The 22,476-nt window shown below is 31.2% G+C and overlaps 1 protein-coding gene across 26 annotated transcripts in view; it reads left to right on the top strand.

Moving 5' to 3' along the window:
* Ppfia2 (PPFI scaffold protein A2) overlaps positions 1–22,476 on the top strand; it is a 448,465-nt gene that overhangs the window by 280,496 nt on the left and 145,493 nt on the right. For 25 of the 26 annotated variants that reach the window (XM_076853182.1, XM_076853164.1, XM_076853162.1 and 22 more), the window contains one exon: positions 4,951–5,025. The exons of the other annotated variant lie outside the window; for it this stretch is intronic. In XM_076853182.1, coding sequence (XP_076709297.1) covers positions 4,951–5,025 — 75 coding nt within the window. The remainder of the gene's footprint in view (positions 1–4,950; positions 5,026–22,476) is intronic. 26 annotated transcript variants of the gene reach the window in all.

Genomic DNA, 22,476 nt, shown 5'->3' with positions numbered 1-22,476 from the left:
ACTCATATCAATATTCATATCAATAACAAGCAATACCAAAAATAGATGTGCATAATATAATATAAAATCACAAAAAGGCAGTGACAAATTGTACTTCACAGACAAGAAAGTAGAGAATGTTTCAAGAGGAAGTGACTTTTTATTTGAGAACTAAAGAATGAGGTTTTTGTTGTTTTGTTTTGTTCTTTGTTTATAAGTAGAGAAAGTTACAGAAGACAGCATGGTCAACACACAATATAACTCTATATATTAACACACACTATATATATATACATGTATATTATATTTATATATAACACATAATATGTATATTATATATATAACACATGATATAACTCTTCTTATAGCTCTAAGAAGAACATGGATTGGTTCTGAGAAAATTTAACAGTTTCTTTCTTCTCTCTCTCTCTCTCTCTTTGGTACCAGGGATTCAAACCAGGGGTGCTTAACCACTGAGCTACATCCTCAGCCCTTTTTTATGTTTTATTTTGAGACAGGGTCTTGCTAAGTCCTAAGCACCTCACTAAGTTGCTGAGGCTGATCTTGAACTTGGGTTCTTCCTGCCTCAGCCTCCCAAACCACTGGGATTACAGGCATGCACCACTACACCTGGCTTAACGTTTTAAGGGACAGACCAAGGTACTAGAAAAGGTGTGATTTTGGATGTTCCCTAAGAGCACTCTGACATCACTTGAGGGATGCTTTTATAAAGAAAATTATTTACTAGAACTGAAAGAAATAAACAGATTTGAGACAAATATCCTGATGAGGTGAGTTCATTGAAGAAGAAAATAGTTTTTGCAGAATTTATAATCTAGAAATAATTTGCTAAACAGAAGTTCTATGAGTTTAGCATAATTAAATGAAGAATTCTTTAATATGGCCCTAGGAGTTATAATACTATTATTAACTGAAACAGAAGCACACTGGTCACTGGTAAGTTTAGGGGCAACTGAATAGATTATCAATTAATGGAATGTTCAATAGCCCAAAGAAAGAAGGTTATGAGCCTGAGATCTGGAGTGGACTAACATAGACAGTTGATCCAATTCTTTGAGCATCATTTTTCTTCTTCTTTGGGATGAGAGTAACATCAGTAACTATCTTCGAGTTACCATGAAGCTTGGATATAATCTAGCTTTTAGCCAGTGCATAGCTTATGCAAAGTTCTCAAAAAATAAACATTATTATTAAAATGAGTAAATTTCAGCGTTTGCTAAAACTTTCAAACTAAATAGACATTGCCATCACTATTGATCCAGATGTTTGTTTAAATAGCATTTAATTTAGTCATGGAGGAATTAATGTGTGCATAAGTCCCTTTGTAGACAGTTTCCCCAACTAAGAGTAGCTCACAGATTTTTGTGGAGATGGGGAGGGACAAAGCTATAGACATAAAGAAGCAATTGCAATATTCTAATCTAAGCATTGTGGCTGTTATGCTAAAACACAGATAAAAGCCATAAAAAAGATATAATTAACCTGTATTGGGGATAAGAAACTACCAACTTTATCACAGAAAGTTTAGAATATAAATAACCAAATAAACTATATAAGATTGAGTATAACTATGGACAATGACCCTGACTGGCAGTCTTCATTATTGATGTTTATTTATTTATACAGCCACTGAGTTGTAGGGTAGAATTTTCACAATCAACTGAGATCAGCAGTAATCTTGATATCATCCTCTATTAAGTTTACCAGGGTTGGAGGAAATGAGAAATATCCCTGTGTTTTTCAGAAATATCCCTGTGTTACTCAGAAACCATTGACTATTAAATACCAGATGTATTAGACATACATGGTCAAAACATAGTAATGACACATGCCTTCCTATTATACTTCCAGGACCTAATATCACAAGTCAAAATAATTTGACTTGTAGTATAAGGAGATTTCCTCACAAAAATGCTGTGTTATAGGATTGATAATCCCCAAAATGACACCCATTATGCCATACCATAATTTCAATTTGGAATTTGTGTTTCTTCCATCAAGATCTCTCTTCATCCTGAAATACATTTGTCATGTTCAGGGACTTGTTTTATATTAATCTTCAGGGGTAAAATTTCTATGACCTTGAAACAGCTTTTGGAAAAATGCTTTCCTTAGTATTTTTCATACTATTTTGAAGAAAGTCAATATAACAGATGGAAAGAAAAGTGAAAAATTCTATAGGTAAATAAATAATATGGAGTTGAGAGTTACTACTACAATAGTTCAACAAATAACCAATCATTTTATCTTAGGGGAAAGAGTATACAGACATTAGATTAATTGAAGTGGTTCAATCATTTTAAAAAGTCCAAAAAAAGTTAAAATAGGGCTATATTAACTGTGTCCTTACATTTAGAAAAATGTTTAAACTATAATTTTATATTATGTCAATCATGTCTAGATAGCTTCACAAGAAAAAAAAAAAACTATTCGAAAACAAAGATAACTATAGTGTTCTGTTAGTGCCATGCTCAGAGCAGAGTAGAAGCTAAAAGTCTTGTCAGAGAGACTATTTTTTTCTATCAATTCAGTTCAAGCCATGTAAATAAAGTAAAATGTTAGAATTCTTTGTGCCCTGGAAAGATTAGTTCTTTGGATCCCTCCACTTTCTCCTTCCCAAATTTAGTAGAGGTAAGAGCAAGATGAAACTGACATGTTTCATTTGCCTGAGTCTTGTCCAGAAATTAAATGTACAGAGAATAATTCATCCTCATATAAATGTAAGTATTTATATCATATTGTATTGATATTTACAGCATCAATTCTTAAATTCATATTATTAATTCAATATATATATACACAGATCATTTTTATTTGCTTATGAAGACAGTTTAGATTCATTACTTTTTGGGTCATATAGTTTATAAAAACATCTCTAAATTTATTGAGGGATGATTATTCCATTTTCATATTGTTGGATAAGCTCAATAATTTTTATTCCCTGAAGTTTCAATATAATAAGACTATAAAATGCTCCACTTGTGGTAAATAGAATACAGATTAGAATAGTTTCTAAGATTTTCAGTTTAGCAAAAGTCGGGAAGCTGTTTTCACCTACAATACAGCCTGGATTCAGTCATTCTTTATGTGGCTTGATTGACTCTGTTGGAAACATTCCAGTGCATCTCTGTCTTCCAAAGTTGGCACCTTAACCCTTACAGCACTCCATGTATGAGCTGATCAGTGTTGCATACAGAGAGCATTATCATGTATTTAGTGACTTTGCATTGCTGTTCTCATCAGACAGAATTCCTAGACAATCTTAGAACACCCTTATTTAGTTGATATTTTAGGAAGTAGATATAAAACTTCATAATCATCCCCATTAAATATCAGGCATGACTATTAATATTTTTATGATATCTGCATTGCACATAGTGGTTATCCTTCTCATTTTCATGGCTTTATGATAATTGCTTCTATTTTATCTCTCCGAAAATTTGTCATTTAAAAAAATTCTCCAAATTAAATTATCAAAAATTTCTAATCATTTATTGTTTACTTATTAATCAGTGTTAATTCTATGCATTTTCATAAACAACTGGATATTTGGCAATAACACAGAAAGCTAGCATTTAAGCTGGCACAGCTAGAAAGATTCCATGCAACTGTTTTTGATATTAAATGTTCATTTATGCATGTATTATTACTTTTCAAAGAATTGGAGCATAACAAAATATAATTAATGTTGAAACCCCACTCAAATATTTTTCTTGCTTAATTAAGATGTATTTAAGGAGTCGAGTGCCCCCAATCACCTGAAAGTACATGTAATCATAATTCAGTATTAAAATGTCTGATTGAGAATTTTTATTCCTAATTATAGATTCTAGGTTAATAGGACATTACTGGCCTTTGATTTTTAACTGAAAATATAATATTACAACTCCAACTTTAAAATTTGTTTGTATCTGGTGTTTATATATTTTATATACTTAGTCTATATTTCCAGTTAAATATTATTAAAACAATAAAAATACCATTTAATTCATACGTTGTCAAAATTAAAGTATAAAGAAATATGATTATAACATTAAAATAAATATTCACTACATAAAGACTGTAAATGAACATGGAAAAATTTTAATTCCTAAGTAATTAAAATTCATGATCAACTGCATCTTAATATTGTAAATTTGATGTTTTTGAAGGAAAACCAAACCACTGTAGTCATTCATGTTGATTCAGCAATTTTTCTCTAAATATTTTACTTGTGATAAATACAATGTAGAGAACATCTATAGGTTTAAACATACAACCCATAAGACAATTTTAGAAGCTAGAGAAAAGCCATAGTCAAAGAAACTTCTTGGAGTTTCATTTATGTGTGAAATATTTGTTAATCATAATTACTTTCAAACTGAAAGATGCAGTTTTTGGTTCTCCAAAATATATGGTTCAGCCTTTGAAATCTGAAAGATAGTTGGGAATTTTAAAGCACTTTGAAATCCCTCAAAAATTATATAGATTTCAAACTAATAGAAAACATAGGAGTAATAAACATGTTTCAGCTTCTTAGGACACTTTGCTTTTAGACAAATCATTTTTATGTTACAATATAAACATCAAATGGAAATTTACTTATTTTAAAGAAACAGAAAAATTTGCCTATTTTTTATGCTTAATCAGTGACTATTTTTCAGATGAATTCATAATATACTTTACTATGAATCAGAATTGAGAACAAGACCAGTCAATCTCCAACCCCATCGGAAGTTCTATCAGTGAACCATCAAAAGGATTTGCTTACAAGAAAATCCCTTGATACAGTGATTCTACGAGGTGACAATGTATTCATAGTATTCCTGCCAAGTTTATTATTCTGGGCACTTAGGGCTATAAATACTTTATTATTTGCCAAATTGTCTCTGATGATGTTAATGATGGGTTCAGCACAGTTTAATATGCATGGGATGTACATTACTGCACATATTTTGATTTTTCTTCTAGGTAAGGGAGCGACTGAGGGTTTCTTTAGAAAGAGTCTCTGCACTGGAAGAAGAACTAGCTGCTGCTAATCAGGAGGTAACATACTGCACTTTCTCCTCTTTTGAGGTGCAATATCGCTAACATTATGTCCCTTGTGTTTCACGTCACTTTTATTAAAACTGTCACAAAAAAATAAATAAATTACATTCTGCATATGCCATTGAACAAGGCCTTTTCAAACTAGTTTCCAAAATTTTGCTTTCTGATTTCTGGTTATTAAGCTCTGTCACTAGAAGACCAAAGGATAATTATCAAGAGTTAGTAAGCTCTGTCACTAGAAGACCAAAGGATAATTATCAAAAGTTAGTAAGATAGAGGCTTAGGAAAACTACTTTCAGAATACCAGTCCTTTCAAGAAGCAAAATATGGCCCCCATATTTGAAAATATGTCAAATATCTGTTAAATTTAGAAAATCTTATAAATGAAGTTAACTCTTTAGATACACACAGGCGCTCTCTCTCTCTCTCTCTCTCTCTCTTTCACTCTCTCTCTCTCTCTCACACACACACACACACACACTTATTTCTCCCTCAGTTCCTTCCTATTAATATCTTCAAAAACCATGTGCCCATGTCTAGTGGCTTTATTGATCCACATATTTTGCTCTAATTCCAAACTGTTAAGAAAACATTTTAAATTTTCTCTTCAAGATTTAAAGAGTTGCTTTCATTTTAGAAGGTTTTGCTTCTTTTAATTTTTAGTGCATAAATGAGCTTGCATAACACATAAATACAACACATATCCCATGAAACAAATATTTTCAGCAACTAAAATAAACTCATCATTTCACATTTACTTATAAGGCAACTTTTGCCCCCAGAAGTAAACTCTAGTAAGTTAACATTGGTTTTTCTAGTAGTAGACATAACTAAAATTATTCAGCAAATATTTCTGCTTTTAGTAATTAAGTGTATAAGAAGTTAGCATCAGCAATGATAAGTCTTATAAAAAGATATTCCTAACAAGATAACATTTACATACACATGGTGTACACAAATATACATTTCAAACAACACAAAAAATCATGTCCAGTACAAACTCCCACGTTATTTACCATAAACCAGGTCAACTAGACAAGTTTATAAATACTTATGTTTACCCCAGGAATAATAATTTAAACTTTGAAAAATTATGAATTTTAATTCTAGGAAGAATAAGTTCCAGGAAAATTAATGACTTTCATGTTAAAAGTATAAATTGTGACATGATATGAAACAGATAAATTATCTACAAATGAGAGTATACATACTCTTGGGGTTTAAAGTCGACAGTGTTACATGTATATTCATTTTGTATTTTATCAATGTTAATTGATTTTCATATATGATAAATATGTACACTAATATTGAGTGCATCCCTCGAAATATTTTATTGATAATGGTAAGCAAAAGTTTTGATGACTGCTAATGTTAAAGTATCACTGAATATAGCAATGATGGAATTTGTATTTATCATAAACAAAAGTGTGGTGAGACCACTTAGCTAAAGAAATAAAAATATCCCATATGTTCAAGTGAGGCTTTAAAAATTTGCTCCAAAAATATCAATGGAATAGTTAATTCAATTATACCTAAAATGGGAGAACAATTGAGAACAAAGGTATCGGAGAGACTTTAACTGATTCTGTAATTTAGTTTTAGCCCTAAATTGTTTTCTTAGTCTCTTATAGGCAGTACCATGTTTGATTATCTTATACATAGATAAACCAAATTTTAAATAATTAACATTCTTTTTATATCTACTGAAACCTTTTAAATGCTTTTTTATTTTAAACAATTTTTAAAGTAAGAGGAAAACATTTGCTGTACTTATTATTAACTTAACTATGTTTTCTTCTCATTGCTGTTTATAATATCCATGTGTCTTAAACAGAAACCCTAGTTAAGAAGTCACAGACCCAGCAAAAAATATTTTCTAATGAAAACATTCTTAGAAATAATTAGTATTTTTAAGAAAGTAAAAATGTGAACTTTTACTTTATAGTAAAATTAATATTTCAAAATTAAATGCTAAAACATCATGACACTAAAATTTGAATCCTTCATTCTTGTACTAATAGCAAGTAGTACAATAAATCTCTATAAGTAAAACTTAATATACTGAAAACAAGATAAATTTAGAAACCTGACAAAATAAGTTTAGGAAAAATCACACTATTATCAGCTTTAGAAAGGGGAAACTTGGTGAAGTTTTTTTGTTAGAAGAAGCAATTGAAAATATTTAAGAAAACAATTTTCATGGCAATAAAATTAAATCTGTTCAAGAGCACATTATTAAGAGCCCAACAAAAATATGTAATGTAGATACAATAATTAACCACTAGAACTAAATTCCTGCATATGGCTGAATAAACAATGGGCTGGAGGAAATTTTACTGGATGCTCCAGATTTTAAAATGAAATTTAAATGTATATACAAGTGCGCCTTAAAATTCACTTGTGTCTTGGGCTCATATAGTATGTAAGTTTGGAGAGTGAGTACCTTATGTTGTCAGAATCTGTCTGCTTCTTCAGTTTCTGGTGGTGAGTGACAGTTCAGACAGCAGGGAATTTATCCAAACAGTTTTCTGAATGAATTCAGTTCCCAAATTTAGAAAACAGAAAACAGAGAGCAGAGACTCAGATTGTGAGTGATACCTTGATATATTCATACATACATGTGAATATGTAGCCCAAAAAGCTGACAGATTAGAGTTTACGATGTGACTTGAATAGAGATTATTTTATTGTTTATGCATTATTTTTTCGTTATCTCTGGATCCCCTTGTTCCATTCTCACAGATGGATTTGTAATTATCGTTCTTCGATAATTGTTTTTATATAATCTTCTCCTTGGAGCACTTCTATCTTTCTCATTTATTCTTACCCATCCAAGGCCTCAACTATGATTTCTGTTGAAAAGAAACCAAACTCTACAGCTTGAGATTCATGCTGCCTTCTAAGTTCCAGAAGAGATTTCAAAGACCACTTGACAGGTTCCATATATTATTCTCTGTCACAAGTGTCCATCAGGAAACAAAGGCAGGGATCGAAATTCAGCTCAGAGTTGGCGAATCAGTGCATGCACCAGAAAAATTGTAAACACCTATGGGAAAATGTTTTCTAATTTACACAAAGTTATCATCTGCTTTAATTGGGCCTGAACCTCCACCTAGTTTTCCCAATGTTTTCTTAGATTCTATATAGGAACACTAATGTAATAAAGTAAGTAGCCTTATTAAACAGAACAAGAAATATTTCTGTGTTGTTCTGGGAATAGCTCCAAAATATTCTTCTACATAAAAAGGGTAAAGTTGTATAGAATGATCCCAGTTTTGTTTTACAAATAGAAATAATAATAGTGTATATTTTCTATTCTATAAGAGAAAAATGTTTAATCTATAAGTTTGAAACTACTTATACCATATATTTCTGAAGTGTTTGGATTTTACTTTATGACTTTTAATTATTCTTAAAAAAATAAAATAACAAAGACATTTTAAAGTCAGTTATTTTCATTAATAACATTATTACTAGGTAATTTTATTGAACATTTAATAATGTTTATTGACTAAATCTCTAGGCTTTCTGCTAAATATGTATATGTTAGCACAATAATTCTGGCAGTTAGGAGGTATAATTACTTAACAAATGAAACAAAAGGAGTTATTTCTCTTAATGTACTACTGTTCTGTTCTATTTCATGATGTGGTAATATGAGATTTTGTCACAGTTCTCTACATTCAGGCACTTCCAATCTATACATACAAATGGATTGTTCCATTGTTCCTCACATCCATCTACTCTCATCTTTTCCCATATGTACTAAGATTGTAATTGTTCAGATGTCTTTTAATTCTCACCTGGGCTCTTGCAGTAGGTTTTTATCTATCCTTGTCTACTATCCCTTTCTACTCTATAATTCTGAAGGGTTAAACTTGAACCTCAATTAGTTTTTTTGTAATATATTCTTGTTTTAGTCAGCTTTTTCTCAGCTGTGACTAAAAGACCTGACAAGAACAATTTTAGAGGAGGAAAATTTTATTTGGGGGATTGCACTTTCAGAGTTCTCAGTCCATACACAGCCGGATCTATTTCTCAGGGCTCAAGGTAAGGCAGAATATCATGGCAGAAGAGTGTGGTGGAGGGAAACAGCTCACATGATGATCAGTAGCACAGAGAGAGATATTTCATTCACCAGATACAAAATATACACCCCACGGCATGCCCTCAATGCCCAACCCCTCCAACCACACCCTACCCACCTTCAGTTACTACTAACTTAATCCCATCAGTAGATTAATTCACTCATAGTTAAAGCTCTTATAACCCAATTATTTCTTCTCTAAACCTTCCTGCATTGTCTCACACATGAGATTTTAGGGGCTACCTCACATCCAAAGCATAATAATTCTGACCTATAAAATAGAGTTACATGCAATATACTCTATATTAATAACAGTGATATATGTAATATTAATGTATGTTAATGATAGGACATATTCCATATACTTGTAATATGCCATCAAAAACCTCTTCAATGACCCTAACCTACAAATGCAGTTTTAACTCTCATTACTCTTCCTGTCTTGACAGTCCTTCTAAGGTCTTATTAAATGAGACCATGCATTGGTTTTGAAAGCAGTCAATTTTCCAGGCTCAAAATGTCACTCATGTAAATGTGTCCCCTGGAATGTCTCCACAACACCAATCCATCAGTCAAAATCATACTTCCTCTTCTAAGGTCATTTTTTAATTTTTATTTTTTTAAATATTTTTCTATATTTGTTCTTTTTAGTTATACATAACAGTAGAATGCATTTTGACATATTATACATACATGGAATACAATTTCTCATTCTTCTGGTTGTACATGACGAGGAATTACAGTGGTCATGTATTCGTGTATGAACATAGGAAAGTAATGTCCAATGCAGCTACTCTCCTTCCTATTCCCATCCCATCTCCCATCCCTTCATTCACCTGTGTCTAATCTAAAGTACTTTTATTCTTCCCTACTGCCCCCACCCCTTGTTATAAGTTAGCATTCACACATCAGAGAGAACATTTGGCTTTTGTTTTTTGGGGATTCACTTATTTCACTTAGCATGGTAGTCTCCAGTTTCATATATTTACTAGCAAATGCCATAATTGCATTCTTCTTTATGGCTGAGTAATACTCCATTGTGTATATATATCATATTTTCTTTATCCATTCATCTTTTGAAGGACACCTAGGCTGGTTCTACAGTTTAGCTTTTGAAGTGAGTTTCTATAAACATTGATGAGGCTGCATCATTATAGTATGCTGATTTTAAATTCTTGGGGTAAATACCAATGAGAGGGTCAAGTGGTGGTTCCATTCCAAGTTTTCTGAGAAATCTCCATACTACTTTCCAAAGTGGTTACACCAGTTTTCAGTCCCACCAGCAATGTATGAGTGTACCTTTCTCCCCATATCCTCACCAACATTTATTGTTACTTGTATTCTGACTGGAATGAGATGAAATCTCAGTGTAGTTTTAATTTGCATTTCTCTAACTGCTGGAGATGTTGAGCCTTTTTCATATATTTGTTGACAGTCATATTTCTTCTGTGAAGTGCCTGTTCAGTTCCTTTGCCCATTTATTGATTGGGTTATTTATTTTCTTGGTTTTAATTTTTTGAGTTCTTTATACATCCTGGAGATTAATGCTTTATCTGAGGTGCAGGTGGATAAGATTTTGTACCATTCTATAGGATCTCTCTTAACATTCTTGATTTTTTTCCTTTGTTGTGAACAAGCTTACATTTAGACATTGCCATTTAATGCAATATTTTACGGTTCCTCATCAACTAGTTTTGCTCCATAGTTGAACTTGATAAATTTCATTACTTAAGCACATAATATGGGTCTTTAACAAATTATTACAGTTAGTTTTATACTTGACTAAGCCTAGGTTATTGGTTTCCTAAACAATAGACTACATATTTTTCATTTATATTTATTTCACTCAATACAGTGATTTGAGCCTTGTAATCAAAGTATATTTGTCAAACTGCCCTGTATATAGTTCATTTTGACCAATATATTCAATTGTTCCATAGCTATCTCCTAAGTGAATAGTTGGAATAAACTCAGACATGCTCAATTAATATGTTGATCATTTGTACAAAATGGACAAGGTATTTTATTTTTTTCTTTCAGTGTGTGATTGAGCGCCAACAATGTGCAGAAAATTTGAGGAGTTTCTAAAAAGACAGTGGATAAAATAAAATAAATCTTTATTATTATTTATTATGCACATTTTCATTAACTTACCCTGTATTAAAAGAACCAGGCATAAAACCACATAACTAAGATATAATAAAAACGCAATCAAAATATAGGTACAAAATGCAAAGGAGAGGAGGAGAGCATTTATTACGAGGCAAAGGGTAAGAACACTAATTTGTGTGAACATTCCCTAGGAAGAAGACTATGACATCTTCAAAACTGAGAAAGCATGTCAGCTGAGAAGACAGAATGATTAGGAAAACCGGAAACTCCCCTTTTCAAAAATAGATGATGTGTTGATAAGAGTCAGGGGTGTAAAGCAGTGAAAGAGGAAGATAAAAGGTTGAAAGAACTCTGAATGCCATGCTAAAATTTTGGATTTCATACTTTGTGAAAATAGAAAGTGCTAGAAATATCAATACCTAAATCTATCTATCTATCTATCTATCTATCTATCTATCTATCTATATTTTTTCCTTTTTTTTTGGTTATTGTTGTTTTTTGTTTTTGTTTGCTTCATTTTCTTTTGGTAATGTGAAATCCCTTGAAAGTATGTCATTGTTTCTTGTTTGTTTGTTTCTTGTTTCTCTGTGTTTTTTGTTTGTTTGTTTGTTTGTTTGTTTTGGTTAAAATAAGGGTTGAGGTGAGGTAGAGCAGGAAAGTCGATATGATCTGATATGGTTAGCTAGCACAATGATCTGATATGCTATTTTGATTATGACACTTCAGTTCACATTTATTAGACATCTTTTGTTTGTCAGATATTGCATTAAGCATTGGGTAAAAATAAAACAAAGAATTAGTTCTGCTCTCTAGTGTAATATGGGAAATAGATGTGTTTTAATTGTAGCGGAGAGTTAGTGTCTAATGTGTATTATATTTCAATTTGGATCATGGTGATAGTTGTATATCAATGTGAATGTACTTTGAATGGCAAGCTTAAAGGTGTCTAGTAAATTTTATGATATGTATATTTTACTGTAATAAATACAACTATAATAAAATATGACTTACCTGAAAATGAAAGTAGGTACAAAATTTAGTAGAACTACAAAAGGAAGTGTATGTCTGGAAATGAGAAAGACTAGATGGTGTTACAAAAGTCTTCATAATGAAATAAAGGATTTTACCCAGAATTTAAGCAGTAGCAGAAAAGAACTTATGGGATGGACTTAGTGTAAGAGAGGGGAAGTGGGCAGAGATGGGATTGAGGTTGCAGAGACAGGAAGATCTGAGCTGAGTGGTACTGGAGCCTAGACTTTGCCTTGTAGATAGTAGTGAGCCAACAGAAGTTTCTATGGAGAAAAGGGACTATCTGATTTTCAATTTTAACAGATAAGGGGTATTTTGAAAAGTTAAAGATAAAAAAAAAAAGCATATGATGGTCAAGATATTGTAATTAAAGTTTAGGTTTAAAAGAATCATTATGATTTCTCAAAACTATCAAGACCCAATAACAGAAATTAACAAACTATACAGCATTTTGTATGTTCTTTTAAGAATGACAGATAAAAATGTAGGAGTCAAAATATTATAAATAAAAATATATGTGTAATGAAAATTTGCTGTACATTTTTGGTGTGAATGCCCCCACATAGATTGATTGTGTTAACAATGAAGACATTTTCTAGTTTATCATTCTAAAAAAGTGAATCCAAATTATTTAGATACAATAAATACCATAAATTCTTTATTTCTTGCAAAGCATCTTTGTTATTGCCTAAAATTGGAAAAACGACAAAAAGTGCACTAAAATGCCAGTGCAAAGAGAGGAATAGATAATATCCTAACAATCTGTTCTCCTTTAGTTGAAGCCCATATACTTCTTTAATTATTTAATTAAGTGAGACAAAATGGATTATTCAGAAGCGCCTTTAAAAATTTAATTGACAGACTAATTTGCAGTGAATACACAGACGTGTTTATTTTAAAAGCTTTTTCCACATGACTGCATTATATATAAAAAGAACTCACATGCTTAGTTGTAGCCTGAGCTATCCTTTTTTTTTTTTTTTCATTTCTTTTATTCGATGTATGCTTAGTCTAATCACTGCATTGAGCAACTTTCACATAGAATTATCTTAAGGAAATTAACATTTAATTTTATCTCATCTACAATCAGCCTATCCCTGAAGTTTGTTTTCTAAGGAAAAACGAAAGAAATTACATAGAAAAATGAAATACAATTAACATGCAGCAGAACGTGGGACAGTGAGAGGAGTTAGATTTACTTCTGGGGGTTTAGGGACATATGGATCATGGCCATCGCATCACATATATTATTCCATGTTATCATTGCAACAATATTTAAATTGGCTAAAGAACCAGTACATTTAATGCATGGGAATGAAGGAAAAGTTGGAAAAAATGAACAAATCTAAGCATAGGTGGAAGCTACCCTAAAAAAAAAAATAAATAAATAAGAGGCTGAAAAGAAGCAGAGAGAAAGAGAAATATGAGAATCCAGAAATCAAGCAGAAATCAAGTCACTGAACAGAAGGGCGGAGAGAGAGAGAGAGAGAGAGAGAGAGAGAGAGAGAGAGAGAGAGAGACCCCATGAAAGTCAGAATAAGAGAGAGAGAGAGAGAGAGAGAGAGAGAGAGAGAGAGAGAGAGAGTGAGTTTTTAAATGTTTAGATTGGAGGTGGTCAACTGTGTCAGGTGTTTAATGAAAGCAGGAAGGATTTTGTCCTATATGAATTAATTAGATTTACAATAAGAAGATCACTGGAAATGTTTGCAAAGATGATTTCAATAAACTATAAAGCAAGGATAATAACTGTGATGAACAGAATTTATGAGTCAATTAGAAGTTTAGGAAGGGAGACGAGATGATAAGTAATGTTCTTTTGAGAAGTCTGTCAACCAAAGGATGGGAGGGTGAAAGTTGAATGAGTTGGAGCAGTACTGAGAGACAACCTTCTTAGAATGGTAGAGAAATGAAAATGTTTATAGTCAATGGAAAGAAAGGAAGAACAAAGGAGAATGTATTATTGATAAACAAACAGTGGAGGGTAAGCATGACCAATCACAAGTAATAGAAATATTTCCTTTGCAAAATGAATGAAGGGAAACCACTGATATCATAGTGATGAATAGATTTTTATTTGGAGAGAAAGGAAGACAGAGGGATTTTATCAGAAGGATTTTTTTCCCCAAGGAAATAGCTACTAAGGGAGTAGAAACTACCTGTTTAAGAGCTTAAATAGACTAAGAACAAGATCACGTAGAACATGACATTGACTCAATAAAACTAACCAAAAATTTTTAGTGTGTCATGGTAGACTCAGGGAGTTCTCATAAGTTTACCACAGCAAATTAGATAAAGCCAATTTATTACAAACCTTACCAACTGAAACAACATGTATATGTCATATGTCCTTATTTAAATCTATAAAGTTATTTTAGTAATACCAATTCAAAAGGAGGAGATATAAGCATGACACTAACCCTTTCTGTTATGACTTTGGTCACTCAGAAAAAAATTCAGAAATAATATGTTTCCCTAAAACTTTACAAGGGTGAAAACTTAGGAAACTTCTGAAATCCATGTACAATTCAGCTATATTTAGTTTTAAAGAAATGTAAAAAGCTGAAAATGATCAGAAAAACAATTGGAAAATGAGAGATTGTACTTATTAAGGAATTTACGTAAAGGGAGCAAATATCAATATTCATTTGAAAGTCTAGGGCCATTGATGTGTAGAATTAGTGAAATGACTGTCAATTTTCACTTCCAATTAAAATGGCCATGTCCATACAGAAAAGCTGCAGATGTACAAAAAAGAGACCACTGCAAAAGTTATTAAGTTTTTTTCAAAATTCTAAAAATGAAAATCATTTGTTTTGGTAGACCCCTTTGCAAACAATTCAGTTTTGGTTCTTGTAATTCTCTCTCTCACTTCAGTGAGGTAAAAACAGACTTAATTTTGCATGTCTACCATTGCTTTGTAAAAATGATTAACCTTATAATATCTTTCCAGCTTCCCACATGTTTATGCAAATCACATAAATCTCATTCATCTTATTAGCTTGTTTTCATCAGTAATAATCATATTGGTAAATTCCTGCCAACTTTGAATTAATATTCTAAAAACGTAAAATAAAGGTGTTTTGTTTTATTAACAATCAAAGTGAATCACCATGGCTAAACTTACCAGGAAGGAGTATTTGTTTAATGACAAGCAGTGTTGCATTTGGCAATGATATCCTTGCAGCTCAACTTTCATCCCTTGAAGACAATGTAAAACACTGAGACTAGGTTTTTAGCTTGCTGCAAAATTATTGGGAACCGATTCTTCCTGTTGGAATTTTGAGTTATAAAATTATAGAGTTGTTGATTGGTTGTATTTCACAGTAGATTTGAATGATGATTTAACGATGTTCTTTTTTTTCTTTTGTTGGTAAACCCAAAAGTTTCAGCCTTGTCAAACCAGTATTTATTCAAAAAGGCATTTGATTTCTTATTATAAAGATAACTGTAGAAAATGTAAATTACCCAAGTTATTAGCATCAATAGAAAATATCTCTTTGCTGTTGATAATTATATGCTTCAGTACAAAGACTCTTTTCCAAATAAAATGGAATCAAAGAATCTTATGACAACATATGTTAAAACACAACAAAGAAAACAGAGCTAAGAAAATTGCTGTTTGCCACTTCCACTGTTTGGGCTATTTCTAAGACTTGTATGAAGCAATTGTCTAAAATAGGTTAAAATTGCTGCCTGTTGTGTATGAGACATTGAAAGTCTATGTACAAATCTTTTCAGACACTCTTTGCTGTTTTGGTTAGAATATTTTCTTTGATGACAGTATAGAATTTGTTGTTCTTGTAGTAGCAGATGTGGTTGTTTTATCTTTGCATGAGATTTTGAACTTTTTTTCTATTAGCAGCAAGATCATGTTTAACATTAATACTTTAATAATAGACATCATTGACCCATTTTACTCCTCTCTGTGTGAGAGTATTCTTACTAATTTTAAAGCTAATTTTTTTGAGTAAATTACTGATCTTTTAAACTATTTGAATGAAACCTAAAGTCAGGAAGTTCAATTTGTAGTCCAAGATCAATTATTTACTATTTCCATAACACCTAGCAATTTATGTAACTTATCTACCCCTCAATTTTTTCATCTGAGAAATGGAATTATAATAAATTTGGGGCCTGCCTATGATTCAGAGTTATGACATAAGAATGAGATAATATACATGGAAAAACTTTGTAAAACTTAATATACTAAAGTTATTTTGAAAACAATTGTTCTCAGAAAGCCAGCATTAATTATTATTTGATCAGATTAAAAACACATTTCTGTTAATAGTTTGAACTTGACAGTGAACAAAACAACAGTACTTTACATTCTACTTAGGACTAAATCTCCTATTATTAGATTTTAAAATAACTTTTTTGTTTGTAGGATGATACCATAGCACTACATTGCAATGGTCTTTCAAATCACTATTTATGTGTTTCTTAAAAAGAATGTCAAACACAATTTTGGAGGGTGATTACTTGTGATAAAGCTAAGCACTTTACACTTCCCTAAACACATATATTTTTTGGATAACCATCATACTTAACATAGAAGAAAATAAAAATTATTATTAGCATTTTGAAAATTAAGAACCTGAGACAGAAGCTAAGTGAATTGTTCTGAGTGGTGTCATTTCAAAACAGGAATCAACTTCAAGAGGTCTGATTCTACAAATGAGTGTTTAACAGTAGACACTGTGCTGTCTGGCCTTTCTCTTAATCACAAATTTTCTTTAAATATAAAAAAATTGTGTATGTTTCTAAATCAACAGTTCATCTCCCATTATGTGAAATTATTATGACATCTTCCTATTATGTTTCCATGGATTATTTCAAGGCTCAAAACTTCATTATATTGAAAGAGAGATAAAACTGGTCTTAACTAAATTAATAAGGCATGAATTAAACCAATTAGTTCAATTAGCCTACTTTTAAAAAGTGCCAAGAATTGGAATAAAATTAAACATTTAACTTCATAGAAAAATTCATTAAAGCAGCCATATATTTGCATTTGTTTGGGAAAATTAGAATACTAGATTGTATAATTTCCATCCAAATCTTCTCCCTTTGTGCAAACTGCAGTAATTAGGCCTCTGACCTAGATCCTGAAATAAATAATACTGTTGTAATGGCCCCTGTGTTTTACATTAGAAAACATGAGATCCCAAGTTATACAAAATACGATTAGAGGATTCATGAAGAATTCCTTGTTTCCATTTTTTTTTATTTGGTGGAAAAGTACAGTGGTTCTGAAATACTGAAAAATTCAGAAATTATTAATAGTTGAACTGTTAGAGTTTAAAAGGAAGTAGATGAAAAAAGAGGTGTATTAACTGCTTTCATTTTTAGGTAATAATTTAACTACTAATGACTTTATTTTTAAAAATTTGGTAGAAAAATATCTCACAATTTGATTAGCTACTTCAGATGCTCCTCAATTTATGATGGGGATACATCCCAATAAAAGTTGGAAATTTCATAAATCAAAAATACTTTTTATACTATGAAGTATTTGTTGTTTACCATTATTATCATGTGGCCAACTGAGAGTTGCTGCTCCCTGCTCCTATTCATCATTGTGACAGAATCTCATACAACATACATTGTGACAGAATCTCATACAACATACTCTTAGCCTGAGAAAAGATCAGAATCCAAATTTTTAAGTGTGATTTTAATTGAATATGTAGCATTTCCCCACCATCATAAAAACAATATATTATTAAGTCAAATAATACTATATCGGAGACTGTATTTATCCTATGCCATGACCAGAGCTTATTAAAACTATAAAGTTCAAAGACATAGTACTCCACAAGACCCTCCCTCACTTCTGATATCAGTGCAAGTGTAGGTCATTCCAAGATCCAATTGTAGTTTCAATAATTCACTAGAAAGATACATAGTACTCATTGAAAACTATACTCACAAACATGGTTTATTAGGTAGAAGATATGGATTAAAATCAGCCAAGGGAAGAAAAACAAAGGTCAGAGTCTAGCAGTATTCCAAACATAGTTTCCATTATACTAAGGATGTGTTATTATAGAATCCATGGTTGATAGAGTATTACAAACTAGGAAACCTCATTCAAACTTTGGTGTCCAGAATTTTATTGTTGTATCATTATATAATACGATTAATTTATTTATTACCCATGTTGTTTGTCTAAGTCTCTAGTTTGAGAAACAAAAGACCCCAAATTGTATTATTGTTCTTTATTGCATAAGCTGCCCCAACCTAAGGCTATCAAGTATGACCATCCCATTTTCCCTTACTTAAGACTCATCATGGACAGCCTTCTACTTAAACAAAGATACTTCTATCAGGTTTGATACTTGTTGCTTCTTAAGTACTGTACCAAGGCTTAACTTCATTTTGGACAAGGTCAAATCCTTTACTACATAGTTACAAATCTTTTTAATCTTTCATTCTTGATTAAATATTTTTAATACTTAGTTACTGTCAATAATCTCTCTTTTGTTAGTTAATAACATTGTTAAAGCCAGCATACAATTTTTCATTCAGAAAGCACTGCATTGGGAAATAAAGAGGAAAGTAAAAAACTATAGTAGAATCAGAACATATGTTGTGGACGTTTTATTAAGTCAGGATAGAAAGAAAAATAGAGACAGAGAAAACGAAAGAGTTTTTAAAGATAAAAATTGCAGTACATTTATAGTAAACTAGAAATTTTAGTACAGTCACTTACTGTTCATGATAAACAAGACAGTTTAAACACTATGTTTTTGAAATTAATGAAGTAGATATATATGTATTGATATAGAATGACAAATTCACAATAGAACTAACGAGAGAAAAAGAGAGAGAAAAAAAAATCTTCCCTCCTTGTGTTTATCAGCCTCTTCCTCTCCAACACATTTAACATTGGTATTTGCTAAGTCATCAACTTTCTATTCTAAATGTTACAATTTGATGGAAAGAATTAAGCTTCCCTTGTACAATGTCTAGTTAAGCAGTATGCGAGTAAGTGTAGGAAAATTCTTCTCTACAAAAAAATTAAAGATAGTCAATATTGCAGGAAAGATGGAATTAGAAAGCCACCATTTTACAACTCTTAGTACAATAATCAATTCAAGAATTATCATCAATTGCTTAAACCAGAAAGTCAAAAGTTGATAATATTTTAATTTTTTTAGACAATGCGGTTTTTAAATTATTTAATTTTAGCATAATCATTAAGATATATGAACACTGTGCTCAAACCCACTTAACACATGGAAGATGCAGGGAAATAATAACACATTTTTACATCTAGAAATAAACTCAACTTTGCACACCAAACCAATACCCCAAGACACATCAGGAAAAATCCAGTTGCTAAGGTCATCACATAAAAGCAGAAAAAAACATCCATTCCAACAGATGCACAGATTTCAACACAAAACCCCAAGAAATATGAAAAAATAACATGACACTTCCAAAAGTTCTTAAGTCTCTAGTGACAGATTCCAATGATATTGAATAGGTAAAACGTCCATAAAATAATCCAAAAGAGTTATTTTTTAAAAACTCAATAAAATCCAAGGTAACTCAGATAATATTTAAATGAAATTAAAAAAAACACTGAAGAAATATAAATGAGAAATTCAGCAAAAAGAGACTTTGGCAAAAGAACCAAACAAATCTTAGAAATGAAAAATTCTAAAAGTTAGATTTAAGAGTTCAGTTGAAGTCTTAACAACAGACTAGGAAAGAATACCTGACAGGTCCTTTGCAATATTACATCCAGACAGATATAAAGAAAAAAAAATAAGAAAGGATAAAGACAACATTCAAGATCTTTGGGGCACAATTGAAAGATCAAATGTCTGCATAACTGGCCTACCCAATGGAGAAGAAATAAAGTTTAAGGAGTTAGAAAACCTATTCAATGAAATAATAGCAGAAAATTTCCCACAGCTTGGGAGTGACATAGGCATACAGTTACAGGAGCCCCTTCTAACACCAAATAGACATGAATAGAAAAGAACCTCTACACAAAATATTAAAATCAAGCCATCAAAAGAACAAATGAAAGAGTATTAAAATTAAAATAGTGAAGTAACAAGTCATATTTGTGATAAACCCATTGGACTAACATAAGATTTCTATGTTAGAAATAGTCCATAAAGTCTGTTAAGAAATAGTCTATAAAGTCTATAAAGACTATTAGGACATGGAATTATATATTTCAGCTCCTGAAAATATAACTAACAATTAAGATTCCTATATGCAGCAAGGCTAGCTTTCAAAATTTTGAAGAGAAATAAAGATATTTTATGAAAATAATAGATTAAGGGAATTCATGACTACTTCCCACCTCACAAAAGATGCTTATAGGAATCCTACACCCAGAAGTGAAAGAAAGCTAATTACCACCAAGCACATGAAAGAATAAATCCCAATCCCACTAGAAAACTAGATACACAAGTGAGAAATAGGAAAAAAACAAATATCATTTATCAGTAAACCAACAAACCACAAAGGTGAATAGGAGAGGAAGAAATGAACAAAGAATGTTCAAGACAACTTCAATAAAATGACAGAAAAAATTCAGTACATTTCAATAATAATTATGAATGCTAATAATCCTAACTATCTAATTAAAAGAATTAATTACTAAATGGTTTAAAAGATAATACCCCAAAATATGCTGCCTACATTGTACACACAGACTGAAGGTATGAGGATGTAAATTAATATTTCAGGCAAATGGAACCCCAAAGCAAGCAGGATAGTAATACTTATATTGGACAAAATATACTATAAGACAAAAACAGTAAGAAAAGACAAAAGTCACTATAAAATGTTCAATTCATCAAGACAGTACTGCAATTATAAATCTATGTGCACTGAATGTCAAAGCCACAATTTTATAAAACAAACAATACCAGACCAAAAGGGAATGATATGCCCTAATACCATGATAGTAGGGCACTTTCATATTTCACTTTTACCAAGAAGTTGATCACCCAAACAAAAATCAACAAAGAATCATCAGGGTTAACTCTGGCTATAGATTAAATTTGTATTATACAAAACATTCCATCCATCAGAAGCAGAATACACATTCTTTTTATCAGCTTATGTAAGACTTTCGGCCACAAACCAGATATTTAAAAATTAAAAAAAAAACTAAATATCCTACGTCTTCTCTGATCACAATGGGAAGAAACTAGAAACCAACAGCAAGATAAATTGTAAAAACTATACAAACAAATGAAGACTGAACAACAAACTTTTGAATGAACAGTAAGTCATTAAAGAAGCCAGAAATGATATTAGAAGACTTCTTGATTCAAATGAAAATGGAATTACAACATACCAAGATCTGTGGTAGACAACAAAAGTGGTACTAAGAGGGAATTTCATAGCAATGATTGCCTACATAAAAAATATAGAAAAATCTCTAATAAACAACCCAATGATGCATCTCACATTCTTATAAAAGTAAAACCCAAACTCAAAGTCAGTAGAAGGAAAGAAGCAATCAAAATCCAAGTAGAATAAAACGAAATAGAGATGAAAAGAATAATATAAAGGAATTATGAAAGAGAGTTGGTTTCTTGAAAAGATAAACAAAATATTTTATTTTATTGATTGATACATAGTATTTGTAGATATTTATGAGATATTGTGATGTTTTGATTTATGCATACATTGGGTAATGATCAACTGAGAATAATAGCATATCCAGCATGTTACACTTTCATCATTTCTTTACGCTGAGTACATTCAAAATCTTTCTTCTAACTACTTTGAGATATATGATGCATTATTATCAATTACATCCACCCTGGTGTGCCATAGAACACTAGCATTTATTTCTCCTATCGAACTATGGCATTGTACCTATTTACATTCTTTTCTTTTTCCTTCCACCCCATTAGACTTTCTTGTCTCTGGTAAGCACTATTCTATTCTCAACTTCTTTGAGATCAAGTTTTTTAGATTTTTATGAGTGAGAACATTCTCGTTCATCTTTCAATATACAGCATATATCACTAAATGTATGTTTTCCAGGCCCACCCATGTTGTGGCAGGTGACAGAATTTTATGCTTTTTATAGCTGAATAGTATCCTATCATCTATGTATACCATATTTTCTATATGTGTTAATATATTGATGGAATTTAGGTTGGCTCCATATGGGACAATTATGAGTAATGAAGCTATAAACTTGTGTGTGTGTGTGTGTGTGTGTGTGTGTGTGT

Source organism: Callospermophilus lateralis, chromosome 4 (assembly GCF_048772815.1).
Source record: "Callospermophilus lateralis isolate mCalLat2 chromosome 4, mCalLat2.hap1, whole genome shotgun sequence".
Lineage (NCBI taxonomy): Eukaryota > Metazoa > Chordata > Mammalia > Rodentia > Sciuridae > Callospermophilus > Callospermophilus lateralis.
The sequence above is the reverse complement of the archived record's forward strand: the minus strand, read 5'-3'. Positions and strand labels throughout refer to the sequence as shown.